Below are 16,456 nucleotides of genomic sequence, written 5' to 3'. Positions count from 1 at the left end.
GGGACTGCAAAAACTCTTCTGGAAGTAATTACAGTAACACCAATATATTCTTGAATACTCCAATGCAAACAATAGGAAGGGAATAGAGAAGAATTCTGGCTGCAACAGCAAGGAAGCAAAACAAAGAACGAATACAAATTTGCACTCTGCTGATATCTGGCTCATCAGCAGAGTCAAATTAAGCACCCGGTAAACTAATTAGATCATTGCAAATTAAGAAAAATTCAACTTTTGTAAGGAATAGCAAATAGCTCACTGCCCTGCATAGGATTGTAAATGATTGGCAAAAGGCTTAGTTATTTTTCTTTTATTTTGCAGATGAGCAAAGTTTTTTTTTTTTTTTTTTTTTAATAAAACAAAAGGGTCAAAATATAGACTAAACAAGCCAGAGATGGAATCATGATTTTTCTTTAGGGGGAAAAAGCATGAAAAAAAAAATTGACCATTCAAAAATAAAAAATAAAAATTACTAAAGTTTGAAATTTAAAATTAATATATAAAAATAAAACTAATATTTATTCAATATAAAATAAATAAAATATCTAAAATGACCATTTATTAATACATTTCTGCTCAATCATTTTGTCAACTAAAAAATGAAACTCAACATTACTTTAAACTACGAAAGTCATTTATGATTGATTCTCATTAAATAATACATAATGCTTCTTTCAATGTACAAAAAAATTAAAAAGTTATCTTTAATTTTGTTGCAATACCAAGTTTAAAAAATATTCATAATTGAAAATGTAACATTTTTAATTAAGGGATGGCAATGGAGCGGGCGGGTCCGAAGAATGGGTTTTCGCTCCCATCCCGTAAGGTTTTGTCTTACCTATTCCTGTCCTGCATGATGGGAAAAAATTTCTTCCCCATCCCCACCCCTTAGGGCCCGCAAATCCCTGCCCCCCCCGTAAAACTCTACTCTTATTAATTTGCCCACAACTATTACAATTTTTTTTAATAAAACTTATTTCGTAAATAAAAATATACCTGAAATTACAAATAAATTATCGCATCAAATCAAACTAATTTTTAGCAAAAATTGAATAATAATATTAAAGTGTTTAACAAGACTATATCACCAAAACAAAAACAAAACAAAAACAAAAATCTCATAATACAAAATCAAAGATTCAATAGTATATAAATTTGTTTATAATAAAGACAAAAGAAAATGTTAAAATTGGACCTTATTTCCAACTCTATAAAGAAAAAAAGAGGCAGAAAGCCTTGTTGTAAATAAAATAAGTGATGAATGTTTTTAAATAAATGGGTTTTAGAGTATGACCCTTATCAATGCAGGGGGGAGGTTGGGTCTAAAAGTCTAAATCCATCTCCACCCGCCCTGGTGTGGGGCTAAAATTTGTCCATCCCCATCCACCACCTTTGTGGGGCAGGGAAACCTGTATGGGTGAAAGCGGGCAAAATTGTCATCCCAATGTCATACTAAAAAAAAAAATTGTGTCATAATTACAGTAGCAACTAAAAGAGTAGTTTTTTTTTTTTTTTTTTTTTTTTTTATAGAATCAACTAAAAGAGTAAGTAAAAGTTAACCATTCTCTAAGGAAATAGTGTGGACCTGAAAGTTGAATGTCATATGTATCATAATTAATTATATGTCCAATATTCTTTTCACTAAAAAGTCAATTAGAGTTATCAAGTAAAAAGAAATTAAAAAAAAAAAAAAAAAAAAACCAAACATATAGACAAAAAAAATATAAAAAATAAAATAAAAATCCAAATAATCCTTTAGGTAGATCCAAATAGCGCATTACTCAAAACCCCAATCTCAAACATTTAACTTTGGTTCTCAATATCAAACTATAATGTTAAAACATATGAGTCAAGTGACCTTTTTATTTTTTAAATTCTTTAGGCCATATATAAATTTTTGAATCCAAAAGGTTAAAGTACATTTTAGCCACTTAAAGTTTGGAGTTATTTTCATATTGGTCATTCATGTTTGATTAAGTATTCTATTTGGCCCTTCGTAAATTAAAATAAAAATTTTAAAATGTCAAAATGTAAACAACCCCAAACTTTAAGCACAAAAGTATACTTTAATTAATCTAAAATTATTTCTCTCTCTCTCTCTCTCTCTCCCCCCCCCCCCCCAACACACACACATATAATTTTTTTTTTCTTATGGCCCCTAAGTTTGTCTAGGATGTAATGTCTATTATAGGCTGGAAGTCAATTATGGATGAAGAGATGGCAACACTCCATCAAAATTACACTTGAAAGTTAGTTTATTTTCCTTTAGGAAAATCTATTGAAATTTTTGATGAGTGTGTGTTGTGAAGTATTTCCCAGAAGATTCTATTGAGCTTTTAAGTCTTACCTAGTTGTAAGTGGAGAAAAGGGAGATTTCTAGTGTTTTTGGCTTAGGTAAAGACTAAAGAGAGATTTTGTGAGGAAACTAGGGGGAGAGGTGGTTTGTGTTAGGTTTTGGTCAAGGTGATGGTTGGGTTTTTTGTGAGGTTTACAGGGTTTTTTATTTTTATTTTTTATTTATTTGGTTCATAATGAAGGAAGATGGAAATTTTGGTGAGATGGGAATGAGGATGCCAGAGAGAAAATCCTCTGCAGGCCATGTGATTCTGTAGGGTTTTCCGATTGGGTTGACAATTGATAATGCTGAGAATGGAAAGTGGGAGAATTTATAGTGGAGTCTAGGGAAACAATGGGTTGCCTCCTTGCCCCATTTGGAGAAGATGACAAAAATGATGTCACGAGCTTGTGCCAGCCTATGGGAATGAATATACTAGAAGAAGGGGCATGTGGCACGATATGAGAATGTCATGTGAAGCAATTGAGACTGTCACATGGATTCAATGGAATCCCAAAATTAAACATATGCAAGGATTAAAACATGGATAACAAATTAACAATGCACTAAACAATGTACTATGACATGGACTTAATTAGCAATTAATTGGTCTTTCGAGTAAATCATATGCATGATTTGATAAAGGCCATGGGACAAATGTGATAAAATATGAGAAATATTTCAAAAGCAATTGGACCTAATAAAATGATGGCACATAATGTATGAAAAATAAGATAAATTCATCAATCAATTTAGGACACAATTTTTTAGGGAATCATGACATGTGTTTTAAAAAAAAGAGCCAAAATGCAGTTTAAGGACTAATTTTCCATGGAAATTATATTAGATTTTTCAATGAACTTCGTGTATACTTTCCAAAGCAAAGTATGTAGACTTTTCATAAATTAATTGTAAAATAGGTGACTTTTTTTTTTTTTTTTTGAGTAACAGTAAAATAGGTGACTTCGTTGATGTAGAGATATTTCATTTAATACAAACCTGATATTTGCTCATAAATCGACAAACTGACTGGAATTTTAGGATCTTTAATGTAGCACCAAAATCAATCCAATCAAATGCTCAAATGTTAGTTAAGGCTTATCAAATGTTAATTGACACCCATGCAAGGCAAATACTTTGGTCATCTCTAATTGAGACTCCAATTCGCTTTAGAGATCAGGGGAAACAGATTTAAGTGGAAATTTGGAATATATAAAGGCATAAGAACCGACTTTGTCTAACCAAGGTAAAAATACTTGTTCACAATTTTCCCTTTTGATTTGGGTTTTTTATCCATCATATTACTTGAAAACAATGGAGAATCGTTTGCAATGAATAATTGCAAATATGAAATATCTTAGAGCTTACAACAATATTAGAGATACATTTTTAAAAAAGTCACTACAATTTAAGTCATAGCAAAGATCAATTAAAGAAGGAATCTTTAAGTTGGATCAAAAGCACGCTTTAAAGAATAAGATCACTATTTGTAAGGAATATAGCAAAGAGCTCTGTGCTTAATTTGCATAGGGTTGTAACTTGAAAATGCTTGAAAAAAAAGTGTCTGTTTAGTAAGCAAGCAAATTTCAAATCTAAATTTAAGAGACTTGAATCTGAGGTGGGATATAACAAATTTGGATAATGGCCATATGAATAAACTTACGGATAAATTAAATACATCATGCAAGAAATTGGGTCATTGCTAAAAATAACTACACGCTTTCTCGAGGAAACCTACCCACTCTTATCTCATGTAGGTCCATAAGAAGTCTCTCATCTTAACTTTCATATAATCAAGCCCAACTTACCTTCTACATGCTAAAATCTATGGATCAATGCAAGGCTAGACCTTTATTTTGATAATTTGATAGTTGCAATGAGGAAGAAACTCTCGACGTCTCTGTTGGAAACATGAAGATGTGTCAATTAAATTTTAAAGCTCTTAGTAGGCCAAGCCATAAATACCATGGGTTAAATTATTTTTATTTTTTTATAGATAGGTTAGGAGTTAACTAGAACCTATTAATACCATACTTTTCGTCTGATCACAGATGTATTTTAGGAAAAGCATGTCCAGAAGGAGAATGTAGAGATGTATATGAAAAAATTTTGACATCAAGAAACTTCAATATTATTGGTAAGAAACCGTATATAGGCCTCATGTTTCCACCTTGATTATTAGTCATCAGAGAAGGCTGATTTACAGGAAAGGAGGAAAACATGGGATTACAGTTACACGTACTATTAACCTGAACAACTTACAAGCTTTTTTACATTCAATTGCAATCAGAATCAGATTTACATAACGTGGAAATTTTCTGTAAACTGATAATCAACTATATAAAATGAAGAGGTAGGAATCACATCCACCCGAATTTCCATATGGTGATCTAGAAACAAGCTTACAGTATAGACTTCACATTAGGTTTCCAATGACGATGTTTACGACAGCTTGAGGGTCGGGGTGTAAAGTTGAGCCCAAACATTTCCTTGAACGCCATCTCTGGCTCAACAGAACCAACCAGCTTTGCAACAACACAGGCACTCTCTGCAACGTGGTCCATGTCTTTTGTGTCTGTCCAAAGTCGGTGTACCAACTGCAACCTCCTATGCTTTGTATTCAACCCAATACCCCATCTAAGGTAGAGGTTATGTCTATCTTGTTTAGACAGCCTCTTCTTCATTTGCTTGCACAGCATCTGCCTCTCATGACGTAGAGCCTTCAAGCTGTTCATGAATGACACGTTTAAATTCTCTACGGCAAAACCAAAAGTAAATGAATTTGACAAACAAACCTCTTAGACAAGATGTTATCAATATTACCTTGATCTGGGTGTTAGAGTCCGACCATCTTCCACAGTTTGAGAACCTCTCAAAAAGATGTCCTTAAGGAAGGAGAGCCTCCTAAGCTCTACTTCCATGTAAATAGAATCTGCTGGATCACCTTTAAATAGCAGCAGGAAGAAGTAGGTCCTGTGAACCAATGAGATGTTGCAAGCATTCCAGAGTTCGATAATCTCCTTTTGGAGCCTCCTGAATTCTGAAAACCATCTTGAAGGACTGCCTGTATCATCTTGCATAGGGTCCAAGCCAACATCTTTTACATTCTTTATGCAAGCTGGGGGCTTTGGTTCCATCTCCAGTACCTACCAGGCATGAAAATCCATGTTAAAGAAATGATGGTGGCTATATTTTCAAAAGAAACTGATCTTTCAGAAATTTCCTGTTAAGGAAATATTGATAAGGCCCATGTCACTAAATTGTCCATTAGATTTTGAGATTCTTGTTGGATTTCATGTTATATATTTGGTGTTCTATAAACACTCACCGCATGATCAGAATGTTGAGTCTCACACTGACAATCGGCCATTCCACTCATTCCAGTAATTGAAGTACTTCTGCTGACACTATTCTGATCAGATGAACTTTTGGCATCCTGCACTTCAGGCTCATCAACAGTAGCTCTCCCCCCTGACGTATGAGAATTACTTCTGGATAACTTGTCAATGATGGCATCATACTTCAAGGTAGCAAGTTTCATCTGAATACCCTCAGGTCTTCCAGTAAAGGCTCTCTCAAACCAAATTGGTGGTGTGTTCTCGTGCTTTTCTACCTCTTCAAACCAAGGTGAAGAACTAGTCATAAGACTTGCTTTACAACTTCTACTCCGAGTTAATCTCAAGCATCTAGAGCTAGGCGCATCTTCTTCCATCAGCCATGGAGATGGCTTTTCAGGGGATGGAACAACAAAATCTGTAAGAAAGCTATTCAACCCTTTATCTTCTTTCAATACGGGTGAACCCAATTCTTGATTTGTGCTACCTCCATTATCAACCACCGTCACTCCTGAGGTAGCTGTGTTTTCTGTGGGAGACAATGTATTTGAGTTTGCATATCTGTTTGGGCTTGAATCTAATATATTTGACTTTACACATCTGTTTGGGCTTGAATCTTCATATAGGTTTGTGCTTGGTTCTTCCATCTCAATGCATCGAACTTCCTTACAAAGGTCCTCTGATTTTTCATCAGTCTGTTCTTCTGTTTCCCCTTGATACTGATGAGTTCCAACAACACTAGGAATATTAACTGAAGAGGGTGGGGTGGAAATGGCTTGCAAGATCTTCTCTTGGAATTGAGGAATTTGAAACAAGGTATCATCAGAACTACTCCGACTGTGTCCGTTTGAATGGCCGTCATCTAAGCTATTAGGATCTGTCAAAATGGCCGTCTCAGATATTTGATTTTCGAAGTCCCATGAAGTTCGCACTCGCAATTTGGGGTAAAGATGATTTGGATCTGCCTGGAAAAAGATGGACAGGAACTAAGGATAAAGAAAGTACCTCAAGGTTAAAGGGTGCTTTAGTTCTACTAGACATACCGGTACTACTGCAGGTCTATCATCACCAACCAGTTGTAGCAGATCCTTAACCTGAGCCTGAGCAAGGTCTAGTTGCAAAGTCAGCTCTTTGACCTCTTTCTTCAGCTGCATGATGGGGAAACAAAAAATAGCACAACAATTCAAGGTTTTAGGCAATAAAATTAATGCTGCCCATTGCATGCATGGCAAAAATGTACCTATGTCCTAAAGAAATGCATCAACTCATAGTTAGATCATACATCCCAGAGCATACTTGCACCGCCCCCACCTCCCCCCCGGGTCCCCCCAAAAAAAGGTGGCTGGTACACACAAAAGGATCGCTTCAAATGTTGGCTACATATTTGAGCCTCTGTCAAGAGGTCAATTAGTGACTTTTCAGCATAAATATGACAGCAGGCAGTTCTTACAGAGATGAAAGAAACAACTACTATAAGGGGACAAAAAAGGAGGAAATAAGAAAGAGTGACAAAGGCTCTAATAAAATATTTTCAGAATAAAATAACAAGTATGGGATACATTGATAGATTTTATTAATCAAACCAAGGAAGATCAAAAGATAACTTCAAAAGTCAATTCAACTTAAAAACTAAATTATCATCTTGGTCTTCTACTGTTTTCCCTACTTTTAGATTCTTCAGTAGATTTATTTTCCAAGTCATGCTTGCCACTCCTCTCTTATGCTCTATTGGCCCTGTTTTATATGTTTTCATTGTTGTTCATGATAATTTAATCACATACTAACAATAGCTGAACTGGAATTCCGAAGAATCAGGAGCAGGACTAGATAAATCTGTTCTTTTCATGCATCTTTGTGACTTCAAAGCTCTAAATGCTAAAATAATAAAAATAAAAAAAGGTCAAAGGACAAGGATAAATCTTAGAAATTCTGGGTATCACTTAAAATCATACAACCTATAGACATATATGAATCAGTTATGGCAAGATGAACACAGTTGAACAAACAGATAATGCTTACATAGGTAGCCAGCTCTAATAAGGTTTCCATCGGTACATATAGTTTTTGACATATACCACCAAATGTGATAAAATGTAAGCATTTATCTTTATTTCAAGGAAAAGGACATCAATGGTACTCTGGGATTTAATAGGCAGCTAAATTTGATATTGTTGGGAGTGAAATCCCACATTGGATACTAACGAAAAAAGTGAGTAGTTAATATAACATATAGATACACCACTTGACCCAGAAGGCTTAAGTCTATTCATTACCTTTTCAACCAGAAGATCCTTTTCTCTCAGTAATGAAGAAGAATCAGATGTGACAGAAGTTGTTCCTGAATTTCTCAATTCACTTTCCAGTCTAGACAATTCTCTTTGCAAATGCTTTACCAGTGCTTTATCAGACATGACTACATTGACCTGTGCGTTAGTTGACACTTCTTTAGCACAACTTGCAAACAAGAGAGTGTTTCTTGTTTGCTCAACATGACTACGTGCAGGGCTCATGGTACAGATGATGGCAGTTTTAGCATTGCCTCCTAAAGAGGACTGCAGTATACGGGTTAGCTTCGAATCTCTAAATGGAATATGTCCATTTCTTCCCTTGCTGCACCCAATGTCAAAGTTAATTCTGTTAGTATATATAGTGACCTGTTCATTCCAAGCTAGGCTACAATCACACAACCACTAAAAGAACATATCAGAAAGGAAAAAAAGGAGGGGAGAGAGAGAGAGAGAAGGGGGGGGGGCTAAACATGCACAAGGTTCCTTATAAAAATTGCATTAACAATTTTGAGTAGTTTCTAGAAAGTCCATAACGATCAGTACCTTAGTATTCAAAATCATATCAAAGCAATGAGCTACTTGATTGCACTATATATCCATGTTTGATCAACTGTGATCAAGTTAAGGGAAGAAATTTTATGACAAAAGCTGAAAATTATAACTAAAATGATTTAATCAATGGCTACCATGAAAGAAAGACAGCAGAAAAAACATTTGGATGAGAGAAGCAATTATCAGAGAAGAGGATTTAATGCATCTTACTCATGTTATTACAGGGCATCATGTTGTCTATTGTGCACATTATAGCAATGCACAACAATATCATCTTCTCCTAAAGTGGCGACTATGTTTTCTATTTTAAGTTTATGGTTGAAGTTGTATACTCTGACAATACATAGATTTGCTAACTATGAATGAACTGATAGGATGTGTATTGCATTCAATCCTTCCACATGGTTCACAGTTTCATTAAGCATTAAATTTGTTTGTAATAAGCCAGATAACTGTCTATAACGTTGACCTAAAGTTGAAGAACTCTGTTATGTGGTTGCTGTTAATACTCCACTGGCAAATTCAATTAAGTAAGGTCGAAAGATCATAAAGCCAGACTTAAAAATTGAGGTGTATAAATAATAATAAAAACTGCAAACCACACTAATTAAATTCATCATCTTTCATAATTACTCTTGATTCTAAAGCATCACCAGAAAATTCCCCACAAATAGAACTCTTTTGCTAATCATTCATTAATGAAAATAAATAAGTTTAAGGTCAAAATTTTGAGAGAAAAGCAAGGCCAGCAAACCTGAGCTTACGAATAACAGTTCCCAGAGTTAATAAACTGCGATTTATGTGGCAACCTTCTTTCAACCTTGCACCAGCTGCCAAAGACTGAGATGCACGCTCACTTCCCGCAAGGTCAACAAAATTCTGTAGCAAAATAAAAAATATTATCATTGTTGCTTTATCTCACTCCCCTAAAACGAAGTAAAACGTTAACAATTCATACCACCGTAGCGGTAAGGGAGCTTGACTTGTCATTGCCAAGAAACTCGCGTGCTGAACTTTCAATTGTCTGACACAAACACAATATTTTGTGAAACAAAGTACTAGAAACTATCAGGAGGGCGAACAGTCCAAAATTTGTAATGAAATTGGTCATACCAGTCTGAGAATCTGATGAGATCTGGAGCTTGCTTCATTCAGGGATGTCTCTCCAATTTGTCTTTGAGCTGTGAAGATAAATTAGGATGTTGTTTATAACTGCAGTCACGATTCATTCAGTGAAAGACTAGTTTGAAGCATCCTCATTGCTCACCTTCACAGACAGATAGAAGTTCTTTAAAATGGTTCCAGTCCCTGATTGTTTCCTCTGCGAGTCTCTCAACAATAGTCCCTCTCTATCAAGTTAGCAAATTGTTAGTGCAAAGAACCTTACTTCTACAGTCCTTAGCATATCAAAAATGATATTCACCTCTGGATCATCAAGAAGCCTCAAATTGGTACTATCTGCACTTAGGAGGTCCCTGACAGATTCATTGTAAATCTCCATAGCAGAGAACTTCAGAAGAAATTCTCTTTCCTTGTGCTACAAATCCACATTATTTTAAAAGATTAGTGGAACCCCAGGAAAATAAAGAAATGCATAACTGAAAAAAAGAGAAATGAATCCTAATGTTTTAATTACCTTCTCTATGTAGTCATATATATCTGCTACAGCGTACTCAGTAATTCCACTCATGGTATACGTCTTTCCACTGCTTGTTTGTCCATATGCAAAAATACTTGCTGAAAGACAGGTTATCAGAAAGAATAATGCAGATATTATTGGAGTTCAAGCAAAGTTCATGAAACAGGAATAGTGAGAAAGAAAGAAAAGGAGAACATACTCACCATTTATACCACTGACAACTACAAGTGCAACTTCCTTGGCTGCTTCTTCATATACCTGCCTTGTAAAGCAGTCACTCCTAAATACTCTGTCTAGAAGCAAAAAGTAGCCAAACAAAAGAACGTAGATCAAATAAGTAGAAAATTAAAAAATTAAATCCGTGTCAGTCAGATGTTGCAGACATATCGTTCATACAAAATGCTTTTTTCTAATAAAACCAAATGGAAACAGGAACCCAATTTAACATCTGAAAAGAGTTTATTATACCAGGGTGGCCGAGTTCGAAACTTATAAGTCAGAATCAGTTACATAGAATGAATTTCACAAAGAAAACAAAGACAAAATAGGAAATCACACAGATATTTTAAGTTCCTAAATTGGAGATCAATTCAAGCAATATTTTCTTCCATTATCCAGTAGATTTGACTGAAAGTGGGTGCAATCAACAGCAAAAGTATGAGGGCTGCATCAATTGTATGTCAAAATGGACACAATTTGATGAATAAGACCCAGTAGATGCATTAACCAAATTACACCAAAATGTACTTTTAGCACTTCCTTACCAAATGTATATGCAGTTGGGTACATGGACCGCTCAGAAACTGAAAGGTTACTCCTGTATATGATAGTGCTGTCATTGATGCATTCCCACTCCGACACATCATTCCTCGCAATCTCCTTCTCGTTCAACGGCCTCAGCCGAACTGAAACGTATATTTTCTCCCCACGGCCACTCGGCCCTTGCATTATCTCCTCTCCACCAGCTGCTCCCATGTCTCACCTCCAAGAAAGTTTCAAAATTGAGACCATATATCAAGAAATAAAATATTTCCAATAAACACCACCTATCACTGTCTCCTTTCTTCGCCTCCCCACTACTTTTCTAAGTCTGTTCCATCAATGCATAACGGTTCCTACTACAATAAAGCAAGTTGGACTTATCAGAACATTTAGGGCCACACAAACTTTTTTTTCATCCACAATCATCTTCTGCCTCAACAAACTAATCATGGGTCAATGCTAATTCAACCACCTATTTTATTCAGTGTTTTGTCTCCACCATGAAACCCTGTATTCTTCATATCAAAACATACATACACATATACAATACTCGATATATAATATAACAAAAAGCCTTATTTTCATGGGTCCTGTTAATTTAATGGAAAGTTTATATTTTTCTAAGATGGTCCCCAATTACAGACTGTCAAAAGTCTTCCTCTCGTGTTACCACATTTTTTCTGATTATTCAATGCCATTGCCAAAAAAAAAGACGCAAACAGACACAGAGAAAGAGAAAATGAGAGAGATATTCACCTTGGGCTTCAGATTTCACAGTCATTTTCAAGGAATGTTTGCGATCTATGGAAGATTCTTCATTAGCTCCGTTTGCAGTGCAGTGCAGTAAAGTGCAGAGAAGAAGGAAAAAAAAAGCTCCAAAATGCTTGTCTTGGATTTGATTTTCTGACCAAAGTTTTATTGTTTTTGGCTGTGTCGGTTTCTTTCCTTTTTTTTTTTCCAAATTTGGCCCCGTTGTACAACAAAATCCCACTATAACTTGCCCAGAATTAAACAAGTAGTTCACAATTTGACGAATTCTATCGAATTCCCTGAATATTTTCAACTGTGTACCCAAACACAAAAATTTTCGGGACTCAACTGAAATACCAACTAGGCTGCGTTTGGTTGAAGAATGTTGGAGTCTCGGAGCTGGTTGAGGCCCCAAATCTGAAACTCAAACGTCGGTTGTTTAACTTGCTTTTAATACAACAAACTAATTTTTAAAACTGAATAGACAAAACAAGTTGAAAATGTATTGTATTCCACCTAAACCAAACACAGCCGTATAGTTGGGGCACATTGCCAAATCGACAGCGAAAATGTTATTTTCACTTAAAGAAAGTTATCTAGGATTGTGACATTCTCTCACCTCATGCAACTGCGCTCACATAATTTTTTACTCCCAAGTCCTAACACAAAAAATAAAAGTAAAATGAATAAAATGCAGGCTACAACTTACTATTTAATAGGTTTTCACATAAATTCATTATTTTTTCTTCCATTATTCACGGTGAATTATGTCAAATAATTATAAAAATAGGTGTAAAATTAGTTGTAATTCTAAGATTATGACAGTCTGTTTAGTGAGTTGGGTTTTTTAAGTAGTTGCCAAAAAAAATAAAAAAAGAGTTAAGTTTGGAGGGAGTGGTGGTTGTGGCATCTACATCTTTTTAATTTTGTTAGTTGCTTTGCTTCCTTCGCTGCTTCTTTGAAATAAAACAACCGCGTCCGCGCTTAATTTTAATTTTTATTAAGTGAGACGTTGATAACATGAGAGTTCAAATGATTAATCTGTCCATGACACTGTACCTAATTTGCGTGGCAAAGTACCACACTGTGTTCCTGACGCATTGAATAAATAAATATGTTCACTCTGAAATTTTAGCTGGACCACGTGACACTTTTTTATCATGCCTTCCACACTCCAGAGACTCCAGACTTACATCAAAAGTAAAACCATAGACTTTTCCAGCGTCCATGTTAAGAAGTTCTAAGATTGGTGAAATTTTTTACAAAATTAAATAATATATTTATATATCTTGTACAAAGTTTGTTGGGTTTTGATTATTTTACTACAGGTAGTTTAATTTAATTGTATTTTTTTCCTGTATGATAACAATTAGGTTGAATTTTGTCCTTTTTTTTCAGACAGAAACGTTTGGCTATAAAATGATTGCTGATGATGATGTGAAATGAAAAAAGAATAAGGCCTATTTAGTAGAGTAAAGGAGTTTGAGCAATATTGTTTGTATTTTTTTTTAAATATGTATAAATAAAAAAATGCATATACATAAAAATACGTGTAATGTTGTTTAAAAATTAAAAATATGTGTTTAAAATGCTCAGCGGGGCCTAAGAAATTTCAGAATACAATACATTAAAATGATTCTTTTTTGGGTATACTAGCACATGATACAGCACAACTTTTTACTAAGTACTACTAGTCAAATACTACTACTACTTTTTCTCAAAAAAAATAATAATAATAATATAATTATTATTATTATTATTATTATAGATAAACTAAAACCATTAAAATAATAATTTCTGCTATTAATAAGGAAATTTGTTTCTCAAAAAATAAAAGCGGCATGACTAGTTACAACTGACAAGGGACGCGGTATTATATGGATAAAGTTTTCCTTTAAATTAGATTAAAGAAATCTCTTTCAACCGGTTATTAATTGGATTATTTAAGAGTATTAAATATTTAAATTATATAATTTATTAAATCATTTAAATATAATACAGACAAAAAGTCACCCAAAAAATAAAAAATAAAAAACTTCATAACAAGAATTCCTAGAATCTACTAGAAAAAGAAGAAGAAAACATTTATTTTATCAAGTAAAATCGTAATCAAGCATCATTTACACACTTAGAGGCAAAATCAAAAACTCCATAAAACTTGATTGACAAACAAGATTTAAAAGAGATCCTAATTGACATCGAATATTTCTAGAACATCCCAGCCGTGGCGACTAGGTTTTTTTTTTTTTTTTTTTACTTTTTCAAAGGAATCAATAAGAAGATGAATCTTGAGTAAGAGATGAATTTTGTGGTCGATAAGCTTTTTATTAATTCATCCATGGTTACTAAAAAGATAATAAAAGAAATTATAAGTTCATTTGGTATATTGTTTCTTCATATAATGAACATACTAATCGTGATTGCTAAGATTAATTTTGGAAATAATCTATTATTTCTAAATACAATACCACTATGCACCTTAGCATGATAATTATTTCATAATTACAATTCTTGTGAGGTGAGAGGGCAAGGGCCGAAATTCAAGTCTTTAGGAGGGAGTTTCACACACATATCACACTTAGATTAAGCTAGAGTAAGAATTCTATCTCATATTAAAAAAAAAAATATAATAAACATATTAATTATTGTTGTTAAGTGAACTTTGATTATTATTACTTAGAATATTTTTATCAATTAGTTTATGTCTTTACTTTGTACAATTCTTTTGTTTAACAATTCAATTCAACTTTGACAACTATTGGTTTTGTAATTCTACTAAGAATATTTTTTATTGTGTTAACATTTTTTTTTTATCTTCACTCAACCACGCCCTGTCCCACCCTTTTGTCTAAATTTTTTTTTTTTTGAATCACCCCTTTTTTAATTGTTTAATTGTCTTTTAGTGTTAACATTTACTAACTACTGATTGACTGACTAGCCCATGCCCCAATCCCCACTTAACAAATAACAAATTCAAAACACATTCAAATTCAGCTACTCCACTCGCAGATTCAATCAAAGTTTTAATTAATTGTAATTTTATTTGCAAGAATAGATTGTTAAGGGGATCATATTCAAGTTTATTTCAATTGGACTAAGATTTAAAAAAGATTTAGAGTTAGGAAATCAAGATGTTCAAATTTTTATTTTAGGGGGTCAAAACAGAAAGAAAAAAAATTTATAAAAGTGTGTATATATATAAGGGCAAAAATAATGAAGACTTGGCCCACTTAGAAGAGTGGAGCTAGAGATTACTGGCTTAGTGTAATTAATTTGTTAGAGTATGGGCTTCTTAGATTCACTTTAATGCACGTGTATGGTTAAGTTGCTAGATCATAGGAAACAAGCTGAGTAAGTAGCAAAAAAGGGAGGTTGAATCTATTAATAGCGTTTCCTCGGGTAAGGCCAAGGATGTAATGTTCATACAAGAGTTCATATTTCTAATACATGGTGGTCCAGCCCAATTTTACTATTCTTCCCTTAATTCACCATCCCCATTCTTGGAGGTAATCCTCGTTCTTATAGATCTGTTTGAGATACATCTCAACCCTCCACTTGTAGAGCAAGAAATCTTTCCTTGGATGCTTGTCCCATCGAGCCTTTGCTGGAGGTGGGTGAGTATGCTATAAGCTGTGAAGATATTGTTCAGGAGTCATTTCCCAGCCAAAATTGGGAATTAACTTCGTTTTCGAAACAATATAATTAATAGGCACTATTTTCAAACTATATTACTTACTAACATCTCGAGTCTAAGAGGCTCGATTTTGGGCTTATAAACCGAGTTTTTGAGGCTCAGTTTTCATGTTCTGAAGGAGTCTGACCTGGCCCTTTTTCCACATGGAAATCGAGTCTTATAGATTCAATTTCCATCTCGACCCTTAAATGCTCGATTTATGTCATACCTGCATCCCACGTGGATTCCAGTTTGATATCGAGTCTTAGAGACTTGATTTTCAATCTTTGGTCCACGAGCTTCCACGTGGTTAGGGCAGCTACTAACCTTAGTCCTCATAATGTGGGTCTAGGGTCTCTCCGTTTTTTCCTCCAAAAAACCTTGCAACTCTCTCTTCCTCTCTCACTCTCTCTTTCTCACTCTCATACAAAACTCACCCCCATTACAAAACTTCAAATCAAACTCACTCTCCATATTTTCACATCCTCATGTCAAGTTCGGTCTCTCACTCTCTCTAGTTGTTAGTTACATATATATGTATTGTTAGGTTTTTTTATGGGTATGTATATCATGACTATTTTTTTTTTTTTTTTTGGTTGATATTGTTCTTCATATTTTTGATAGAATGATTTGAAGGTTTGTAATGGGGTGAGTTGTGTGTTTAGTTTTTTTTGGTTTGAGTATGATTAATGATTTTTTATTTTTTTTAATTTTAGAAACAAATGATAATGATTGAGTGTGTTTGTATGTGATAGGATGAGTATATGCAAATGTGGGGTTTGTATATGCATATGATGTAACAAGTTAGTGTATATATTTTGCTAGGCTTCTATAAAAAGTAAAAAATATTGTAGATATATATTTGTATTGTTAGGCTTTTTATCATGACTATTTTTGTTGTTGTTTGATTTAATATTTTTCTTTATTTTTTTGTTAGAATGAGTTGAAATTTTGTAATGGGGGTGAGTTTTGTCTTTAGTTTTTTTATTTGTTTGAGTATGAAATGATAATGATTGAGTGTGTTTGTATGTGATGTGGGGTATGTTTATGCAAATGTGGGGTGTGTTTGTATATGCATATGATGTAAGAAGTTGTAATTTTTGTACTTTGAGTAGATAAAATGGT

General features: G+C 33.9%; 1 protein-coding gene across 4 annotated transcripts; it reads right to left on the bottom strand.

The window, feature by feature from the left end:
- Nucleotides 1-4,439: 4,439 nt before the first annotated feature.
- On the bottom strand, nucleotides 4,440-12,196 carry LOC112033604 (kinesin-like protein KIN-7G). 4 transcript variants are annotated; one of them, XM_065779533.1, is made up of 14 exons: nucleotides 11,665-12,196; nucleotides 10,911-11,264; nucleotides 10,350-10,439; nucleotides 10,144-10,244; nucleotides 9,931-10,044; nucleotides 9,775-9,856; nucleotides 9,621-9,688; nucleotides 9,466-9,531; nucleotides 9,262-9,386; nucleotides 7,941-8,277; nucleotides 6,711-6,815; nucleotides 5,661-6,632; nucleotides 5,156-5,478; nucleotides 4,440-5,059 (listed from the first exon to the last, which is right to left on the bottom strand). In XM_065779533.1, exons 2-14 carry the CDS (start codon nucleotides 11,119-11,121, stop codon nucleotides 4,735-4,737), a joined length of 2,919 nt encoding a protein of 972 aa, XP_065635605.1. In that variant the 5' UTR covers nucleotides 11,122-11,264; nucleotides 11,665-12,196; the 3' UTR covers nucleotides 4,440-4,734. The 4 variants fall into 4 exon arrangements, with proteins under 4 accessions (XP_065635605.1, XP_065635606.1, XP_023922159.1 ...); XM_065779534.1 differs by having other exon boundaries at nucleotides 10,911-11,261; XM_024066391.2 differs by having other exon boundaries at nucleotides 10,911-11,128.
- Nucleotides 12,197-16,456: the final 4,260 nt, after the last annotated feature.

This window comes from Quercus suber, unplaced genomic scaffold (assembly GCF_002906115.3).
Source record: "Quercus suber isolate HL8 unplaced genomic scaffold, Cork oak 2.0 scaffold_211, whole genome shotgun sequence".
Taxonomy (NCBI): Eukaryota; Viridiplantae; Streptophyta; class Magnoliopsida; order Fagales; family Fagaceae; genus Quercus; species Quercus suber.
This window is presented reverse-complemented; position numbering and strand designations above follow the sequence as displayed.